Consider the following 22,846-nt stretch of genomic DNA (forward strand, 5'->3'; position numbering starts at 1 on the left):
GTGATTTTTGCATTTTGAATTTCAAATCATCTAGATAATTATCGTATGAATATTTGAATTCGGGACTTGATGTAATATTTGAAGGGAGACGAGCTTTAATTCCGAATAGAAGTTCGAATGGTGAAAATTTTGTTGATGAATGGATGTTAGTGTTGTATGAAAACATAGCATGTTCTATCCAATCATCCCAATTAGATTGATCTTTATTAATGTAGTGTTTTAAGTAATCAGCTAACGTTGCATGACTACGTTCTAATGCTCCGTTGCTTTGTGGATGATATGCTGAGCAATTTATGTGCTTTATTTTGAAAAGTTTTGATGTTTGATTAAATAATTTAGAGGTGAAATCTCTACCTTGATCGGTGACTAAAATTTCTGGAATACCGAATTTGCAAATAAAATTTTGGACAAAAAGGTTAGCAATTGTGATAGCTTCATGATTAGGTGCTGGGAATGCTTGTGAGAATTTGGAAAGATCATCTTGGAGGGTGATAATAAATCGATTGCCTTTTTCTGTTAAAGGAAGGGGTCCTACAACATCCATGAAAATTTTTTCGAATGGTTTGGAACTGGTGGTGGTTATTTCCATGGGTTGTTTAGTTTTCTTGCGAACTAATTTGTTTCGTTGACAGGATTCGCATTTCTTTATAAAATTCTGGATGTCTTTCTTCATTGAAGACCATTTAAAGTTTTGTTTTATTTTGTTGTAGGTTCTGTGAAATCCTGAATGACCTGCTGTTACACTTGAATGATATTCTTCTAAAATTTCGGGTATTTCATTGATCGTTGGTTCTTGCAAATTTCCATAACAAATATTAATTTTTAATTTACTTCTATGGAATATATACCTAATCATGGTTCTGACTTTGCTCCACTTGATTTTATCATACTGGTCACCAAATTTTGGCATACTAACTTCTGTTAATTTTTCCTTTTCTAGGGTTTCTTCCAATTTAATCAGGATATCGTATATACTTTTGTAGTCTGTTGCTTGCCAATGATGTTCTTTGTAAATTAGGTAATATTTGGATTGTTTTCCTTCAACCTTTATGATGTCGTTAATTCGTTTTCCACTAAGAATGGTTCTATCTTCGTCCTCAATATTTTTATTCTGTTCTAGGTCTGCGGCGATTGGTATTATGATCGGTTGTTTGGAATTTTTGAGTTCTGAATTGGATTCTACGATATTATTATTGATAATAGGTCTGGAATTCAGAGCTTTAAGAAAGTCTGAGTAGGTTTCTTCGTTTTTCGTCGCGACGGCAACGATCCTGCTGAGTGCGTCAGCATTAGAATTTATTTTTCCAGGTTTGTATTGGATTTCGTATTCATACTCTTCTAGTAACAATCTCCATCTAACTAATCTGGAACTTGGATCTTTGCAATTAAATAACCATGTTAATGGACGATGGTCGGTCAAGATGAAGAATTTTCTTCCATATAGATACGGGCGGTAGTGACGTACACTCCATATAATGGCTAGTAATTCTCTTTCTGTCGTAGAGTAATTCTGTTCTGCTTTATTCAGTGTACGACTTGCATATGCGATAGGTAGATCGCGAGACGTATCTTTCTTTTGCGACAACACTGCTCCGATTGCGTAATTACTTGCATCAGTGGTGAGGAAAAAAGGTTCTGCGAAGTCTGGATACTGTAGGATAGGTTTAGAACTTAAGAGACTTTTTAATTTTTCAAAAGAATTCTGTTGTAGACTGGTCCATAGGAAAGGAGTATCCTTTTTTAATAGTTTGGTAAGAGGTTGGGCAATAGAACTGAAGTTTTCTATGAATCTTCTATAGTAACCTGCTAATCCAAGAAACGATTTAACATCTTTAGGGTTTTTCAGGGAAGGATAATCGGTTATGGCTTCGACCTTTTTGGGATCTGGTTTAACACCTTCAGATGTGATTAGATGTCCTAAATACATTACTTCGCGTCTTAAGAATTCACACTTGTCTGGTTGAATCTTTAAATTATATTCACGTAATCGTTCGAAAACTTCCTTCAGTCTTCTGTTGTGGTTTTCTAAAGTATCGGAATGGATTACGATGTCGTCGAGATATACAAAGCAGCGTTCGTTCTGGAGACCCGATAATACATTGTTCATTAACCTCTGGAACGTTGCTGGAGCGTTTTTTAATCCAAAGGGCATTCTTACGAACTCATAGTGTCCTGACGGTGTTGAGAAGGCGGTTTTGTTTGCATCTTCTGGATCCATTTGAATTTGGTGAAATCCTGATGTGAGGTCTATTGTTGTAAAATATTTTGAATGACCTAATTGATCTAGGATATCGGATATGTTTGGTAGCGGATATGAGTCACCTACAGTTTGTTCGTTAAGTTTCCTGTAGTCTATGACTATTCTCCATTTCTTTTTTCCAGATGCATCCATCTTCTTTGGTACAACCCAGAGTGGAGAGTTCCAAGGAGAATTCGATGGTTTGATTACGTTTTGATCCAACATATTGGTTATTTGTCTATCTACTTCTTCTTTATGGATGTGTGGATACCTATAGGTTTTGGCATTTACAGGGAACGAAGTGGTAGTAGGAATTTTGTGTTGGACAGCATTGGTATGACTTAGTTTGTCACCTTCTAAAAAGAATATATCATTGTATTCGATACAGAGCTTTCTTAATGAAGAATTTTCTTCGGGATTAAGATGATTAGTTCTTAATAATTCGTTAATTTTTTCTAGTCTATTAGAATCTGAATTTTGTGTTTGTATGGTATGAATTAGAGCTTGATTTTCTTTTATTTGTAGGGGAGTGATTTGAACCTTAACGTTTGGTAGTCTAACTTCTTGTTCTGTGGTATTCAATATTGATGTGATTACATATTGGTCGTCGGAAATCTTTACTAAGCTAGGACATGAAAATACACCTTCAGAAATATCTATCTTTGGACAGATTCCTTCTTGAAGTTCTGAGTTAAGAGTTCGAATTCTTACGATTGTTTCGGATCTAGGTTTTAGAATTATTTGAGTTTGGTTTTGAATTTGATTTTGTGGTTGATTTAGATTTCGATTTTGAGGTTGGATTTGATTTTGAGATTGATTTAGATTTTGAGGTTGAATTTGATTTTGAGATTGATTTAGATTTCGATTTTGAGGTTGAATTTGGTTTTGAGATTGATTTAGATTTAGAGATTGGATTTGATTTTGAACTTGAGGTAGATTCTTGTTGAGGATAGATGAGTTTGTATTTAGATTTAAAGGTATGGAATTATCATCGATTTCGAGGGTATCTAGTTTATAATTAATTGAGCAATTAAAAGATTGAAGCATATCGGCTCCAATAAGGCCATCGAAAGGAATTGGAAAGTTGTCGGGGACAACATGGAAGATGTGAGAATATCGATTTTGATTAACGACGAGATCTAGGTATACGTAACAAATAGTTTTTAATGGGGAACTTGGGTTATGATCAATGCCTTTCAGTGTAATGATGTTGTCTTCGTAACATGGAATTTCGCCTTTAAGTTTATTTAACTTTATCAACGAAACGTCAGCTCCAGTGTCAATTAAAAACGAAGTTTTATCATCGATTAATTGAGGTACATTGATTTCGACATAGTTACGATTTGTGTTGTTTACTGTTGAGATTCGGCCTGAACAAAATTTGCGTTTCTCGGCTTGGCCGAATTTGGCTGAGCACGCTGGGAGTTTAAATGTGAGTTATAAGATTGAGGGGTGTCTGAATTGTGATACTGTTTGTTTTCTCGTTTATTATTGTTGTACTCACGTTTTCTGCATTCACTGATCACATGTCCGTTCTTTTTACAATAATTGCAAAATTTCGAATTGTAATTACTATTATAATTATTAGAGTTATTTTGATTTGAGTTTGGGTTATGATTTGAACTGCGATGTGAATTTTGACTTGACCCTTGAACCTGATTGATATGGAATTGCCTTTTATTATTTTGGAATTGATTTTTGTTATTGGGTGGTTGTTGATTTTTATATCTACAATTGAATGTGGTGTGACCCGATTTGTTGCAAATATTACATAATTTTGCATATGAATTATTAACATTTTGATATTTGAATATGTCTGCTTTTGATTTTAATTCTTGTTCTTCGACTAACGCCAAAGCGATTGCGCTTTCTAGAGAATCTGGTTTTTGTGACTTTACAATTAACGCAAGGTCTTTATTTAGACCACTTATAAAAATTCTTAATGCTTCGTTTTTCAATAAATCTGTGCACGCTGTACGAGCTTCTCTAGTAAGGTCCTCGTCTAAAGAGTTAATTAATTTTACATAACAGTGTTCTATTTTATTTGAAAAGGATAAAACGTTTTCGCCTACATTTTGACGACAAGAATTTAATTCCAATTGCCATTGGCTCATGGTTCGTTTTTCGGAATATAAATCTAACAAATGTTGTTTTAATTCGTGCCAATTATTAAATGAACGGTTTCTTATTACGGCCCTAGCATTATCAGTAATTCGTGTTTCTATAATAGCGAATAAAATATTTTTTAATTCGGGTTTAACATATTGATTAGCTTTGTCACAATTATCGATAAATTCATGAAGTTTATGTTTTGATCCGTCAAAACGTGTTAACATATCTTTTGCGATTTCGATTGAAACGTATGACCGATTTGAAGAAGTTGAGGAGTTTGATGAGCTTGCTAAGTCTGTGTTTACCATTTTGATAATTTTAAGTTTAATTTAGATTTAGGTAGATTTAAGAAATTGCTCGTAAACGCAATATTATGAAAATAGACGTTGGCGACACTTACAATGAAATAATCAGACGCATTTTTCTTTTGGGCTTCCTGATTTCCTTGGTTCTGCGGTAGGTTCTTGGAGGTTGATTGATTTTTCTTCCTTCAAGTTTTGCGAACTGGAACTGTTGATCAGGTGATATCCCACTTCTGACACCAATTTTTTGTAATGTACGGCTGAGTTTCAAGATGTCGTCCGGTCGAACGTCGTCGTAGGAAAATAAACACAATTTTCTTACTTGACTATCTTTATTTTCTCCAGGCGAAGGGGTTAGTACAGAGTATGGTGATCTTTTCGGTTGTAGTTTGATACTGTTAATAATATGGTTTTACAAATTTCGTGATCTTTTATATTAAGTCGAAACGATTAGAATAATCATTAAGTAACGAGAATTACCAAAGTTCGTTCTTAATTGTTTTCGTCTTTTGGTGATCAATTGTTTGTTCTTGATATTTAAATGACATTTAACGGATGTTTTCTTAGTTATCTACTTATGGTTACTCTATTTTAATCTTAAATTTCTTAATTAGATTATTATTTGAAGTTATAACAAGATAATGATTGTTGTTACATTATAGTTATATTACAATTGTATTACAGATACATTACACCGAAATGAAAAAAATAACTGCTCATTTATTTAATAAATGCTCAAATAACCCAACCGGTTGTAAAAATTCTGTCGGACGTTAGCAAATACATCCGGTGTAATTGTATTGCTTATTTCAATAATTTTTGCTTGTAACTCCTCTAAATTTGCTGGACGGTCATCTCCATATCCGTAAATCAAATTATTTAAAAAGGGCCACAAAAATAATCGTTGGGGCTAATCAGGGGATCGTGCTGGCCATTTAATAGGACCTGAATTACCTATTCACTATTTTGAAGTCATATTTAAAAAATTTTCCACGTTACGGGTATTATGAGCCGGACAGCCATCTTGCTGAAACCAGAGATTTCAAAGTTAATCATGTAATTTTAGGTTTGGGTGACTATAAGAATTTTTAAAAAAGCTACGAAGAATGCCAGAAAATTTGATTTTTTGTTAAAATAAAAATTTATTTTCTTTACAACCTGTAAAAATTTCATTTTTAAAAAAATTTGAAAAGATAAATTCCCAACTTGTATGAAATCGCTTTGTACCGCCCTCCGTGCAAGTGTCTGTCTTCGTCGCACTTTGAGGTTCGTGTGGTTACTGCGACCTGCGGATAAAGCTTTTCAATGTGTTAGACAAGGCATCGAATTGCATACCATTTTAATGAGTTAGATAAAGAGACACATATCAACTCCAATCGGCCCGATAAGTAAACGTAGTATATCTGTCCTGTGTTAACTAATAGAAGCCTTATTGTCGTCTTTTTTCCACTTACGTTAAACGTATCCGCAGTTCACCGGCGTGCACTCTGTATATATGGTTTGTTCCAACCATAGACAAAGATAGTAATATAGATGAGGCTTGGTCTACTGCGCATCCAAAAAATCTTAACAGATTTAATTGCGGCCATTTTTATCCAATATGACTGAGATAGCAATATACTACTGTCATTGTTTATGGCTGGGAAGTAGGATGGAAGTAAGTTAAAGTTAGTTATTGTTTTGTCCTTTTTCACTTAAAACCTAACCTATAAGTGATATATTTAAAAATACCTATATCAATAACTTAATAGGCTAATTATATTGATTATATTGATAGATTACATTGTGTGTAATTGATTATGATCATATTAATATGGTGAATTGTTACGGTTGCAAGAAGGAGATTATTGTTCTTGTTCTGAAATACTTTAAAACAATAAATTACTATAACAATATAGCAATTTAAAGAATTTTTTAAAAGAAATTAGAACAATTATTATCATTGAAGAAATTGTTTATTGTTTTCAATGTAATATATTGATATAATGGAATAAAATATTGAAATACAAGCATTGCATAAAATGAGAAAAAAAACTAACTGAAAACAATAAGGTTTTTTTTTTGAAAAATGTAAAAATAGATTTGGGTCCCTAGCAGGCAAGAAAAGCCTACAAAACAAACATCTGAATGTATTTGTTGGTTAGGTAAAATATTTCTTTTAAAAACAACATCACTCTTGATCTATCTGCCGTTGTAATTGTTTCCAAAGAAATTGTATATATAGAAGCAGTTGTAAACATTAGGTTCGTTCCAACTGCACTTTTGACTGCCAATTGACAGTCACCAGCCTGCGCAGTTGAAAAGTTCCAACGACCGTCGGACGCGTCATGTACGCGTCCGCGACAAGTCAAATGCGTACCTAGTTTCGACAATGTACGGTTTGTCACGTTCTTTAGCGCTTGCGCATAACAGAGCATAACTCATTTCCAATTGTGCAGCCGGTCTGTTTGTATCTCTTATGGGTATCTTTACCATCAAGCGGGTCTGTCACGACGAGCTGAGTCTATATCTATGTGGCAAATTACTGGCACTATTTCTCTGAAAATTTGCATATAGCGTTTATCCGAGGTGCTCGTTTCAGCTAAAATATTTTCCGTGTTCTCCAACTTCCGGTTATACCGGAAATGGACCCCAACTTCGTTATTTTAAATGGAATGTACCAATTTTTATTGTATTTTCGAGATCCCCACTAAATTTTAATATAATTTGATATAAGTCATCATATGTCTAGAATGCACCATTTATGGATTATTTCCGTTTTTTCGAAAATTATGGCAGATGCAACCCTTCACAATAAAAGTAATTTTTCGAAATTACACTCGAGTCCGGCCAAATATTCTCAGGGTTTGCACAGAGAGGACCCATACTTTACATAACCCTTGAAAAGTTTTTTAAAAAATTATACAGATTGGTCAGAAGTTTTCCCCGAATTTCCCTATCTCGAAAAGTCGAAAACTTCATTTTTTTAAATGGCAACCCTAATTTGGGGGTTGCTTTTCATGTATTATGTAAGCTATGGGTTGTCTCTGTGCAAACTTTGGAAATATTTGGCCGGACTCGAGTGTAATTACGAAAAATTATTTTTATTGTGAAGGGTTGTATCTGTCCAAATTTTCGAAATGACTGAAATAATTGAAAAATGGTGCACTCTAGACATATGATGACTTTATCAAATTGTATTAAAATTTTCCGGGGATCTCGAAAATTCAATAAAAATTGTTAAAATAACGAAGTTGGGGTCCATTTCCGGTATAACCGCAAGTTGAAGAAATCTGAAAATATTTTAGCTGAAACGACCACCGTATGCAAATTTTCACAAAAATAGTGCCAGTAGTTTGCCATATACATATAAGACTCAGCTCGTCGTGACAGACCCTGTACATTTGGATCAAGGGCGTAGATAAGGGGGGGGTAAAGGGGGTAATTACCCCTCCCCCCCCCAGAATAAAGAAAAGAAAATGTGTATTTTCGTATATTTTTTTTAATTTACTACTATTTTAGGGCTTTAGCAATAATTATATTTCTAATTTCTGACGTTAATGTTTATTTTATTTTCCCCCATAAACCTTGATTCTAAGCAAGGTTTATATATAAGAGGTTGTCTAGATTCGTACGCAATCATACTGCGCATTACGTCACATGTGGAAAATAATACCGCCAAGCAATTCAAATTAAACAAATGCACGGAGCACCACATGGCCATGAGGTTGCGTGCGCAATCCGTGATCGCTACGTCACGAAACACTCCTGCTCTTGCCCCTCGCCCACAAACTAAATCAAAGTATTGCAGCATAGGTACCTAGACAACCTTTAATATATAAACTTTGGATTCTAAGCACTATTTGGCGAGCATAACGCTGTAATGTTTCTAAATTACCCCCCCTAGAAATAAAAGATATCTACGCCCTTGATTTGGACTTGGATTATTCTCTACTCTTTTACAAGTTTCTGGTGTTTTGTTTAACAAATATTTAAGAACTTTTATTTCATATGTATGTTTTATGATAAGTTTCATAGACAAATTAATCAAAAAAGTGTAAAAACATGCATATTTTATTTAATTTTTCTAGTAAGGGTTATTACGTTTTTTTTACATTTCTAATTAATGCTACTTTAGTTCATTATTGTTAAAAAAATGAGTAAATGGATTTCGTTTGAAATGGTAAATTGTGGTTGCAGCGCTAACTATCGGCAGGGTTGGATATAAAACGTACAGGGTGGGCAAATTTGGGTGTTATTATAGGCTATCTCAGAAACTATAAGAGATACGAAAAAAGTAGGTGCCATGTCCCGATCTCTTTTTTCGAGACTAACCCAATTCCGCAAACACCAAACCTCTATCTTCTTTTGTTTTTAAGTTATAGCCAAAAAGTCAAATTTTAGTGATTTTAAAAAATGCTCATATTTCGTTTATTTTTGAAATTAGAGAAATGAGGTTGATACGTTCTTAAGACACTTTTTTAAGTAGAATATACTGCCGTTGAAAAATTTTAAAAATATTTGATGATTTTTGAGATACAACACAAAGTTGTATTCTTTTAAATGCAAGCTATACTTGATTATAATGTTAATGAAAAGAGCATATTTTTAGCTTTCCAATGATGTATTGCAAGCATAGTGTATTTGGGGAAAATAAGCGTCATTTTTTAATTCTAAAATATTAAAGATTAATATTCAAAATTTTAATTATAGTAGGCGAGAAAAACGTTAAATGCCACTTAGTTACTATAGTAACATGAGTTTATTAATCATTTCATTCATGAATTTTTCGAAACAAGTTTCCCGCTTAAAAATTCCTCATTATCTTTAAATACATAAAGCGATAAAATTAAAAAATGATTCTTTGAAATGATAGATAAGGCTCCATATCCCATATAAACATCGTTTCAATGGAAAGTCCGCTGCCCAGTTTAACATCCCTAATCTTCCTCTATCTTATCCAATTTCAAAAGAAAAGGTTGCTAATATGAAAAAACTTCTAAATCTCATGGTTGGGGAAAACTGGGAAGATACTAAATACCGAAGATTTCATTCATTGATACCCAACTGTTCTAACCTTACAACCAGTAAGTTTAGTAGAAGAAGATGACACAGTCTGTGACTGTTTAGTTCCTGAAGTTGTTGTTCATATTTAATTATTCATTAATTAATACGTTTATTGTATTTTTAATAAACAAACTTTATCCACAAATAATATTTTATTGGTGAACAAAGTCAGAGATAAGACACTGCGAAATTTAAATCAATTATTCAAAGTTTTTATTCGTTGGTACAAAACCAACTTTATGCATAATGGTACAAGACCAACTTTCTATCATATTCGTGCAAAACCATATAGCAATTAGGTAGTAATTACTGTCCTAACCCGCTACTATAATCAAAATTTTTAACTTTAGCGCTTAGTATTTTGGAATTGAAAATTAACGCTTATTTTCCGCAAATACACCATACATGCGATACATCATTGGAAAGCTAAAAATATGCTCTTTTCATTAACATCATAATCAAGTATAGTTTGTATTTAAAAAAATACAACTTTGTGCTGTATCTCAAAAATCATCAAATATTTTTAAAATTTTTCAACGTCAGTATATTCTACTTAAAAAAGTGCCTTAAGAACGTATCAACCTCATTTCTCTAATTCCAAAAATAAACGAAATATGAGCATTTTTTGAAACCACGAAAATTTGACTTTTTGGCTATAACTTAAAAACAAAAGAAGATAAAGGTTTGGTGTTTGCGGGATTGGGTTTATCTCGAAAAAAGAGACCGGGACATGGCACCTACTTTTTTCGTATCTCTTATAGTTTCTGAGATAGCCTATAATAACACCCAAATTTGCCCATCCTGTACATAGAAATTTCAAACCGTTCCAACAGCGTTGACGAAATGTACGCGTACACGAACGTATCCACAGACGAACATGCGCAGAAAAAAGTTCTGTACTAGTCGTGTACGCGTACACGACCAAGGTACAAGACGAGTCAAATTTGTGCGGTTGGAACGAACCTATTAAAACTTGAAGCCAACGCAACACGTGGTTTGCTTACTAACAACCTTTGTCGAAACCAGTTGAAACAATGAACGTGCATAGATCGGACCATCGGCCGATTATCGCCGAACACTCACGAATATTATTTTAGCCGCTAGAATAAGACATACACTAAAATAACGAATCCTATTTGCGAATCAATAAATCTTCAAAGTCGTTCTTCTTTCGATTCATTTCTCTTCATTTTTATTTATATATATTTATACATTTAGTATACCACTACATAGTTAGAAATAGAACTTATCAATCAAAATAGTACATACTTGTATCGTTTACCAAGTATGTATATTGTTTGTGGAGGTATATATGGTCCACAATGCATAGTAGTGTCACAGAATAACCAGAACTGACAGCTTTGTCGGAACGTTTGATGTTTTAGATTGGCGAGTTTGGGACCTCGATGCTTTGGCGCCATGTATGGCTCCACTGTTTCAGCCATTTTATTGGAGTTTATAATACAGGTTCACACGCTTAAATTCGTATCGTAAAAGAATTATTTATATACAGCATTTTTTTTTTGTGTTTATACTACTATTTTATTTAATAATAAATATATTATTTTATAATATACATACACAATTTATATATAAAAGTGGAATTGCAATATAAATTTTTTTAATCCATCGTTATTAATAATTTTAAGGACAGAATTACACGTTCTTAGTAATTTACCCAAACAGTTAATGATAAGAAACATTATTTAATTATTTGAGATACACGTACTTATATAATAGTATATTATTCAACAAGCGTATAATGGCGGCTGTTACCCACGAAGAAGAAGTTGCAACACGAGCGAGCGAAGCGAGCGAGTGTTGTAATCTGAGTGGGTAACATCCATTATACGCAAGTTGAATACTATACTTTATCTACAACTATTTAATTTTGAAAAAAAAATCAAAAAAACGAAAAAAAAATAAACTTGATAGACATTTCAGACATAACCTCAATATAAGAAAGCTGTCATTTCTGTTAATATTTTATTTTTTGATTAGTAGGCAGTGTTAGAAGTGTGGAATAATGGCCTCATTATTCAACACTTTGTCTGTCATGGGTAATGAGTGTCATTACCCGTCAAAAATCAATTGTATAACGAATAGATAATTCAATAGTTGTAGATAAACTTATGTATATATCATAAATAGACTTTAGGTTGGAGTCAATATGTCAAACTTTTATTAGTAAATAATAAACCGATGTGATATTAGCTCAAAATAAACTCCAATAAAATGGCGATTCACAAGGCCCCATTTTGTCTAGACGGGCTCACTGTCATTTCTGGTTATTCTGTGGTAGTGTGCCATGCAGTGCATGGCACATGCATGGCACACTACATTGTTTCTAGGTCCTCTGACTAATTTAAAAGATACAAGATTATATTTATTGTGTTTAATACTTCAAAATCTTATTAAAACTTGACAAAGATATAGAAAAAAATTCATTCTACAATTTATAAAAATATTACGGCAATAGTTTTTCAATTGGTAGTTAGTTTAGCAATTAATTTGTGATTGTAATTTTATATAAGAAATTAGGATGCTCTTTGGATACGCCACTGGATAAAGTCTGGCCAATTTCATCTAAATCATACACGCCACTGTCGCTAGGACCAAGGTCAATTTTGTTTCCAAACAAATGCTCTTGCGTTGGCTTCAAACCGGTATACGGGCGAACATAGGCGATGCGGCTTCTATATATACAATTTCTTTGATTGTTTCATTGTCTTAGCGTCTTCTTATTTTTCTTAGTGTTCTTATTATTTTTCTTAGTGTTTTTTAGTACCTACATAGTTTATTTTTATAGTTGTTAGGTTTTTGCGTTAGTTAGTGTTTCCTTAGTATAGTTTTTAAGTTTAGTTGTATAGCTTTTGGGTTTTAAATAGATTTAAATTCGTTAAAACGTGTTAATTTACAAAGGTAAATAAAACATTTTTCACTAGTTCCCATAATAATAGTGTATGTATAAACATTTATTGTTTTTGTTTAATTATTTTAATTTTATTTTACAGTATGGCTTGTTGTGTGCCAAATTGTAAAAATGTTCAGAGGTTACTTCCTCCAGAGAGTGAAATATCATTTCACAGGTAATAATATAAAATTGTTTAAATATAATAGCTATTTATATTACAAGTGGGCTAGAAACATAATTACTGTACGAGTGTGGAGAATTGCACGAAGAGGGCATAGACCGAGTCGTGTAATCACACGAGTACTGTAATTATGCTCTGGCCCACGTGTGATATACAGCATTTTATCTACGACTGCTAAAAATTACTAAAAAATCAATTTCTTTAAAAAAGTCTATTTGACATTTATAAAAATATTTTTAAATGATTGTTGTCAATTTTGAATTGTCAGTTTCAACATGTTTACTCATCTGGAATAAGTGTTTTGAAATGTAAAAACATAACAATTAATGTTTATAATAAATAGTATTGTTTCTCTGTAAGTAGATAGCACTTTTTCTTTTGTATTGTTGCTCGTTTCAATAAATTAAGTCTGTTCTGATTAGGCTAAAAATGCGTTACGTAATGAAACCAGTGCGGTAATGAACTTCATTACGTAACTCAAATCACCTCAAACGAGTGTGGTAATGATGACTTATCCAAGCAGTTGTAGGTAAAAAGAAATAAATATAAAAATATATAAAATTTTATGATGTAGATTACCTGAAGGCGAAATGTTTAAGAAATATTTATTGCTTATTAGAATGGAACATTTGACATGGAAAAATTCATTACGCATTTGTTCAACACATTTCACTGAAGAAGATTTCATTGTAAAAGGTGGAAAAAAATGTTTAGGTCCTAATGCTCTACCTTCCCTTAATATTCCTGAGTCGGATCAAAGAATGGAAGATTCTACACTGCCGGAGATGAGTAGTTCGTAAGTCCGTTTTTATATGAATAAACTTTGCAATATAGTGTATCTTTTATAATACAACTATTAATTAATTATAGAAGTGGAGATGGTAGTCGAAGAGGTTCTAAACGGTTAGTAATATTGATTTTTTCTAAAATTTAATTCTAATTATCATATGCTTTTAACATTTTAGGCAATTGGATTCATCTGGAAGCGGAACATCTAGTGGAACAAGAAGAAAGCGTGTGAAATTTATCCAAAGTATTCACAGTTACAGGTATACAGTCAATTTTGATTTAATTTTACTTTTTTTATTAAAATTTTTATTTATTTTAATTTGTTCCCTAATGTTTTAGTTCTTCTTTAGAAAAATTTCGCAGCGTAAAACATAGAATAGGTAAAAAAAATTGCTAAAAAGGATCAGAAATTAGCTTGCCGAAAAAAGTCATTAAAAGCCTTAGACAACAGATTCAGTCACTAAAACAGGTAATTGTAAAATTACGCAATGTCAATCTTGTTTCAACAACAGCCGTTGAGTATTTGGAAAGGTCATTGGATGGTGTACCGAAAAGTTTAATTTTACGCTACATAAAAAACAGCCAACGGGGCGCTATTACGAGAGAATTGTATCCCCCTGATCTGCGAAAATTTGCAATGACACTAAATTTTTTTTCAAGTAGAGCATATGAATACGTTCGTAAAGAATTTAAATTAACATTGCCACATCAAGCTACAATTAGAAAATAGTACACAGCAGTTAATTGTGAACCTGGTTTTTAGCAAATTTCATTAAATACATTGAATGCTATTACTAAGCAACAAGAATCAAAAGTTAAATAAAATAACAATGTCTTCATAGAGAGTTATTTTATTTAATGCTTTAAAATGGAAAGAAATAACGAATACAACAACAAGAATCAAAAGGCTTTAAAACCATATGTTCTTTAATGTTTGATGAAATTGCAATTAAGAAAAAATAGACATCAATGGATTTGGTTACATGGATTTCGGTATACCAAGTGAAGATGATGACCGTGAACCAGCATCAGAGGCGTTAGTTTTTATGGTGGTTAGCTTCACACAAAAATGGAAATTACCAATAGGATATTTTTTTATAAAATCCTTAAACGGACAAGAAAAAGCTAACCTTGTTAAAGAAGCTTTAATAAGATTAAATGAAGTGGGCGTCATAGTTCCATCAATTACATGTGATGGACCAAATACCAATTTTGCAATGTTTAAAGAGTTAGGGTGTGACTGGTCAGATTTACGAAATATTAGATCATGTTTTAGTCATCCCACAACAAAAGAAAACGTTTATGCCATATTTGATGCAGCACATATGCTAAAGTTACTAAGAAACCATTAAACATTAAATATAAAGAAACATTAAATATTATAGTGGATGGCAGAAATGAAATGGTAAGATGGGATTATATTGTAAAGCTGCAAAAATTGCAAGAAGAAGAAGGTTTAAAAATAGCCGCAAAATTGAAAAAGAACCATATAAACTGGGAAAACCAAAAAATGAAGGTAAATAATATGCAGTAGAATTTAGAAAATGTTTTTTAACTAATTTTTGAAATTTTTTTTAGGTCAATTTGGCTGCACAAGTATTTAGTAACAGTGTTGCTAAAGCCTTAGAATTTCTAAAAAACTGTTTGATGTTGGATGATTTTAAAGATAGTCAAGCAACTATCAACTTTTTAAAAAGAATTAATAATGTGTTTGACGTATTAAATTCAATTAACCCGTTTGGTAAAAATTTTAAATCTCCCCTTCGACAGGGAAACGAATTTTATTGGAGGCCATATTTGTTATGTGTCCAAAATGAATTATTGTTATTAAGAGATAACTCGGGAAACTATTTATACGCCTCGCGAAAAAAAACTCCCATAATTGGTATGCTAATAACAATAAGTTCAATTATTGGCATATACGACGAATTTGTAAAAACAAATAAAATTCCTTACCTGCTGACATACAAGTGTAGTCAAGACCATTTGGAATTGTTTTTCTGTTGTATAAGGTAAGCTAAGTAACTATATATGTACTAATAACTAGCTTAATATTGCTTTTTGTGTTTTTGGTAGGACAAGAAATGGGTGGAATAATAATCCTTCCTGTCAAGAATTTTATTATTTCTTTAAAAAACTGTTATTGAATGGCAATATTCCAAATTTAGAAGGAGGTAATGCAAAGGTACTGGGTACGACAGTGGTATTAAGCATTCCATCATCCCTCGCTAAATATAATATTGTAACATGTAATACTAATCGATATAAAGAAATCGATATTAATTTATTGCAAGAACATAACATATGTGGTTATGTAATAAGTAATAACGATGACCAAATTGTACATTGCAATACATGTTTAAATGTTCTACATAATGACGATAACCAGGCCAGCAACCAAAATTATAAATTTGTATTATTAAAAAATAAGGGTAAATTATAAATTCCTTCTATTGAAACAGTACTAATTATATTGTTCATAATTTCAGGTGGATTGATAATATCATCGAGAGGGGTTGTCGATTTGTGTATGAACACAGAAACATTAATTAGAAAATTAATGTTCTTAACGGAAAATAAAATTCCAAGCGATAAAAACATTATAAACAATGTAACACAAACTATATTTGAAAAAACATCAGGAAATATTAATAATTTATTTCCTACATTAAAAAATCATTTTATGGAAAATGATATATTGGACGAACATCTATATTTTTTAATTAAAATAATTATAAAATCCTACGTCAAAATTCGATTGTACAATTTAGCCAAATTGTACAATGAAAAAATGTTGGGTCCTCCTGTAAGGCAGAAGTTGAACAAACTTATATTATTTAGCCATCAATAAAAATTGTATGAAATAAAAGGTATTTTTATTATTTTCATATGTTATTTAATACTTTGACCGCCATTGCTTACCGAAACTAATCATTTCTTTGTTTTACTATTACAAAATGATCCTAGAACAAAAATACTTCCAATTTCTAAGTGCTAAAATAGTGTGAATATTACCTTGGAAATTAATTTACAAATTCCTATTACGGACCTGCTTCAACTGAGCTCTGTGAACCTGGAACCTGAGTTTACAATATTTTCATTTTATTACCACTATTCGATAGAGAATCGTTTGTACTCGTTTGTACAACCTTGACTTTCGTTTGTACCTCAGGACTTAAAGAGAGAAAAAAATTTTGAAAAATTGTCGGTACCTCACTTTTTGATTTTCTAATTTTATTAATACCTTTCGGTAGAGAATCGTTTGTACCTGTTTGTACCACTTTCGATTTCGTTTGTACCTCAACCGGTTCCAAAATACAGCGATTTTTTTATTTTTGAGATTACCGCTGAAAGTGTGTATGTCGGTTATTAATACAGATATCGCAAAACTGTCGATGGAATTCGATAGAGAATCGTTTGTACCCGTTTGTACCACTTTTGTTTTCGTTTCTACCTTAACCGATTCCAAAATACAGCGATTTTTTTAATTTTTGAGAATGCCGCTGAAAGTGTGTATCTCCGTTATTAAATACCGCTTGATAAGGTGAGCAATATCAATTCTAATGCAATACCGTGGACGAGATACGGTGTTGTTTCCACCGGCAATTAAAAATAATTTCAACAGAAAATTAAGCTACACGCGGCATTTTTAAACTTCTTCCGACACCCGAAACCCAAAATTAATCAACAAAGCGTTTAATCAAACAGTATAATAAAAAAGACGAGAGTAGAATAAAAAAAAATAATATCCGGATAAACAGACTTGTTTGCAAAGAAGTATTAAAAATACGACCTATCATAGCACATCTAAGAATTAACCTTAATAACGTTTCACAGTGAAGATTATCGACGAAGATGATATAATTAATGACGAATGTGACAAAAATTGAAAAGAAAAGCGAAAATACCTGCTAATATGTTGACTTGGGTACAACACGTGTTTGTATGGATAAGTCCAGTCGATATAAATCATCAAAACATTAAACGGTGCATACCAGACCACATCGGCTAGAGTTGAGAACGGTTACGACCCAAACGTCAATTTCGTTTTATGTACTTGAAAAGTATAGGAACACCGAGACCCAGGGCTTCCCCTAAGATATTAAAAAATTTTGGAAACTGTTGGGTTATAAACGAAATTGAATGCGGTACAAACGATTCTCTATCGAATTCCATCAACAGTTTTGCAATATCTGTATTAATAACGGAGATACACACTTTCAGCGGTATTGTCAAAAATCAAAAAATCGCTGTATTTTGGAACCGGTTGAGGTACAAACGAAAACAAAAGTGGTACAAACGATTCTCTATCGAATTCCATCGACCGTTTTGCGATATCTGTATTAATAACGGAGATACACACTTTCAGCGGTATTCTCAAAAACCAAAAAATAGCTGTATTTTGGAACTGGTTGAGGTACAAACGAAAACAAAAGTGGTACAAACGATTCTCTATCGAATTCCATCGACCGTTTTGCGATATCTGTGTTAATAACCGAGATACACACTTTCAGCGGTATTCTCAAAAACCAAAAAATAGCTGTATTTTGGAACCGGTTGAGGTACAAACGAAATCGAAAGTGGTACAAACAGGTACAAACGATTCTCTACCGAAAGGTATTAATAAAATTAGAAAATCAAAAAGTGAGGTACCGACAATTATTCAAAATTTTTTTCTCACTTTAAGTCCTGAGGTACAAACGAAAGTAAAGGTGGTACAAACGAGTACAAACGATTCTCTATCGAATGGTACTAATAAAACCAAAATATCGTAAACTCGGGTTCCAGGTTCACAGAGCTCTTCAACTGCTTTGCTAAATAGAGAAAGACGGTAATATGCTAATATCGAGATATACTATGTGTACTGGAGTGCGTGCTTTGAGCTAGAAAACGAGCCGGCCTCCTCCACCCCATAACGGCAAAAAGCTTCAACGTAACATACGTAATATTTATTTTTTTTTTTTCCTAACTATAATAACTTAAATATGTATTATTTAGTATTTTGCATCATTATTGAATAACATTATTTGAATTACTTAGTAAATATTGAATAACTTCATGCTGAATTATATCCATTAGTTAGTACTATTTGTATTTCTTGCCGTTATAGGGTGGGGGAACATGCTGGCAAATCGGACCGTTTTCTCGACCAAGCGAATATCGTGAGCACGTACTCTAGTAAATTATATGTATCTCAATGGTTAATATATTCCTGTTGCAGTCACATTGGATAAAAATGGCCGCGACCAAAACTCTTAAGTTTTATTTCGTACGCGCAGGAACAAGCGCAACCTATATTCTTTTTTTTTGTCTATGGAACAACCCAACTCTACCGGTTGGATAACTATGTATATCTATAAACAAGGGTAATATCTTATGCTCACGAGTGCTACCTACCACTGCCACTAGAACTAACACTAGACCGAGACCTAGAAACATTCAGATTTAGTCCCACGTCTCTCAAGATGGCTAAACCCGAATGATTCTAGTTCTAGGTCTTGTGTTAGTTCTAGTGATAGTGCTAGTGTAAAACTAGAACTAACACTAGACCTAGAACTAGAAATATTCGGGTTTAGCCGTGCGTCTTCAGACTTTTCTAAGTTCTTGTCTAAGACGCCAGGCTAAACCTAAAACTTCCTAGTTCTAGGTCTAGTGTTAGTTCTAGTTTTAGTTGTTATTTAACCCTAAATTCTTGTACATTTTAACTGATCTAAAAATTTTTTTTTTTGATTTAATCCACTTACCTTGCTTATAATTTCATCCATTTACCCATTTTGTATTAAATACAACCTTTCATTCCAATTAATTATGTGTTTTTCATTAAAAAAAACTTAAATTCAACGTCAATTTTAACAAGCAAAAGCAACTGCAATATTTTTATCATAATCACCATGATAACCGAGTCAAATCCTATCAAGTTGGATAACCTAAAAATAATAACATTTTAACCGTTAATATTTCGCTTTATATTTTAATATTTTCTTTATTTTATTTTATATCTTTTTATTTTACATTTTTATATTTTTGTATATTGCTTCTTAAGTGAAATACACTGTATAATTAAAAACATAGAAATGTCAACTCTTCCAATGACGTCACAGAAAGGCTTTTGCGGGGGGATAAGTTCATAACAACAGCGTTCATATGGAGTTGGGTAACCTAATACAGCAAGGTCCGTTGAGTATTGGTTATAAGGTTATCCAACTCGAACAAATTGACGTTGACGGGGTGAGGTAGAAAACGTGACATCATTGGAGGAAAAGTATAATATAATATACAGGTGCCCATTATGTATGGAATATAGTATATAATATATTTTGGTATACAGGTGTATCTGAATGACTGCAACAAACTTCAAGGGTGGTTCTTTAGTGAATTTTAAAGGTACTTTGATATATGAACCATGGGCGACTTCGGCTCCCCTAAGGAGCTACATCCCTCCAAAAATGGCGGAAAATTTTGGTTTAATTTTTTTTTCTCAAAAACCATAAACGCTAGAAAAATGAAATTTGGGGAATATGTTTAACTCATAATACGGTACGTTTTGACCCTATTTGTACTTTCAACCTACCCTACTAAACTACTCAACGTAACCAGCCCCGTTCAATTTATACCTAAATTTCTTTTATGAAAATGATAAATACATTGGAAAAATTTCAGTTAGATAAAACTATTCTAAACCTTTTTTGTCTCTCTGATGTTCTTCTAAAACTTAATAATTTCCGAGAAAAAAAATAATTAAGTAAACACTAACTGTTCAGCTGTAGGGTTGTTAATCGAAAGTTGGAATGAATTTTTAATGAAAAAATCTTAGTAGGCTTTGCAATTTTTGTCATAAATATTTTTGACGTTTAAATGTCAGTGGTTTTCTTACTACTATTATTGTTTTATTTAAAATTTTGAAACGTCAAGTGAACGAGCGTAAATGCGATAGAACTTTACTTAAAAATTAATTTGAAAAACAATAATAATAGTACGAAAAACACTGACAATTAAACGTCAAAACATTTCTGACAAAGATTGCAAAGCCTACCAAGATTTTTTCATTAAAAATTCATTCCAACTTTTGATCGACAAACCCGTTGTTTAACAAGCAGTGTTTGCTTTATTTTTTTTCTCAAAAATTAGTCGTTTTTGGAAAAATTTGTATAAGTATCAACTTTATAAAAAAACATTTTATACAAAAGTTGTTTAATATTTTATTTACCATAATAAGACAGCATTCAATTGTTTTTATTTCAGAAAACAAATGAGTAACGAATAACACTTGAAGTTTTTTAAATGGCCATGTATCCTTTCGTTAGGCTCATTTGATAGAGAATTGTTTTCTCTTTACGATGACGTAAAATTTTAGTACCCTTACACCAGAACATTTTTGAATAAAATTTAAAAATTGTTTATTAACAAAATTTAACTAATAACATGAATCTAGATATCCGAGATCGTCAAGTACCTCGAATTCCGAACACTAGCTATAGAATTAGAAACATTCGGGTTTAGCCGTCTTTAGAGATGTGCGGCTAAAGCCCAATGATTCTAGTTGTAGGTCTGCAATAAAAATATACAACATAGTGATATCTAGCAACATAATGTTTGAACTCATTTTAATGTTTTTTTTAATAAAGAATACATCATAAGAAAACACCATGAAGTTGTCATTTGTCTATTATATGATAATTAACTTCAGATTTAAAATGTCAACCTCAATATTGACATATTTGTAATCTTCATTAAAAATCCTTTAAAATGAGTACAAACACGACATATTTATCTTCAGTATTAATGAAGTTATGGTCAACGTTCGGTTACAAATGTTAACGTCAATTTTGACATATTTGTAATCGTCGTGAAAAATCCTTTAAAAAGAGCCCAAACATGATACGTTTAATTCCAATATTACTCGAGATATAAACAACTTCCAATTTGAAATGTCAATGTCATTTTGACATATTCTTAATTGTTATAAAATGTCTTAATATTTGTCACAAAAGCAAAAATACAATTAAAAAAAATCAAAAATTAAGGTTGGTATTAATATTTAAAAATTAAATTGTTATCTTCATTGTTGCTAAGTTCGGGTTTAACGATTTTTATTCAAACTTTTTTGTTTTTTGAGATAAGTGAGATGACGCACTTATCTGGACTCTTTTTAAAGTTATTTTAATGAAGATGACAAATATGTCAAAATTGACGTTGACGTTTCAAACCGGAAATGATTGTATTTCCATTAATATTAAACTTAAATATGTCGAGTTTGGACTTATTTTAAAGGAATTTTTATGAAGTTGACAAATATGTCAAAATTAAAAGTTGAAAGTTCGAACTTTTTGGTTTTTTGAGATTAATGCGTCAAGTTTGGACTCACTTTAAAGGTTATTTTATGAAGATTACGAATATAATAAAATTAAAGTTGACATTGACAACTTAAAATTTTTTTCACTACTAAACTCGACTGTTTTTAGTTCTAGGTCTAACTAGAATCACTAGAACTAACTAAGTGTTAGTTCTAGTGATAGTGCTAGTGTAAAACTAGAACTAACACTAGACCTAGAACTAGAAATATTCGGGTTTAGCCGTGCGTCTTTAGACTTTTCTAAGTTCTTGTCTAACAGGCCCGGCTAAACCTAAAACTTTCTAGTTCTAGGTCTAGTTTTAATTGTTATTTAACCCTAAATTCTTGTACATTTTAATTGATCTAAAAATATTTTTTTTTTATTTAATCCACTTACCTTGCTTATAATTTCATCCATTTGAATTAAATACAACCTTTAAATCCAATTAATTGTGTTTTTCATTAAAAAAACTTAAATTCAACGTCAATTTTAACAAGTAACTGCAATATTTGAATCTTAATCACCATGGTAACCGAGTTAAATTGGACAACCGTAAAATAATAAAATTTTATTCCGATTTTTTTATCAATTCTAACCTAATTTTTATTAATTTTAAAGCAATTCGTTACGATTATTTCGCATTCATAACAAATTCGTTAATTGTAGTTAATTTAAGTCGATTCTAATTAAGAGAAATAAATTAAAAATATCTTTTTTTGATTTAATCCACTCACCTTGTTTATAATACCCTAGATAAACCAATTTTGAGTTAAATATAGCCTTTTAAAACAATTAAATAAGATTTTTTCCTTAAAAGAACTTAAATTCAATTTCAATTTTGACAAGCACCTGCAATATTTGGATCTTATTCACCATGGTAACCGAGTCAAGTTGGATAACCTAACAATAATAAAATTATAACCGATTATT

General features: G+C 31.7%; 1 protein-coding gene and 1 long non-coding RNA gene across 2 annotated transcripts; both read right to left on the reverse strand.

Moving 5' to 3' along the window:
* Positions 1-3,591: 3,591 nt before the first annotated feature.
* On the reverse strand, positions 3,592-11,177 carry LOC111415195 (uncharacterized). The gene has a single exon (XM_023046749.2). It carries the CDS (start codon positions 4,657-4,659, stop codon positions 3,592-3,594), a length of 1,068 nt encoding a protein of 355 aa, XP_022902517.2. The 5' UTR covers positions 4,660-11,177.
* A 1,371-nt stretch (positions 11,178-12,548) lies between these two features.
* Positions 12,549-16,802, reverse strand: LOC139430891 (uncharacterized). Its single transcript, XR_011641255.1, has 2 exons — positions 16,599-16,802; positions 12,549-16,546 (listed from the first exon to the last, which is right to left on the reverse strand). It is a non-coding gene; the product is annotated as an uncharacterized lncRNA (long non-coding RNA).
* Between the last annotated feature and the right edge of the window lie 6,044 nt (positions 16,803-22,846).

Source organism: Onthophagus taurus, chromosome 1 (genome assembly GCF_036711975.1).
Source record: "Onthophagus taurus isolate NC chromosome 1, IU_Otau_3.0, whole genome shotgun sequence".
NCBI lineage: Eukaryota > Metazoa > Arthropoda > Insecta > Coleoptera > Scarabaeidae > Onthophagus > Onthophagus taurus.

What these genes read in the sequence shown, in the direction of transcription:
- LOC111415195 (XM_023046749.2), bottom strand. Translation starts at nt 4,659, where the DNA reads ATGGTAAACACAGACTTAGCAAGCTCATCAAACTCCTCAACTTCTTCA.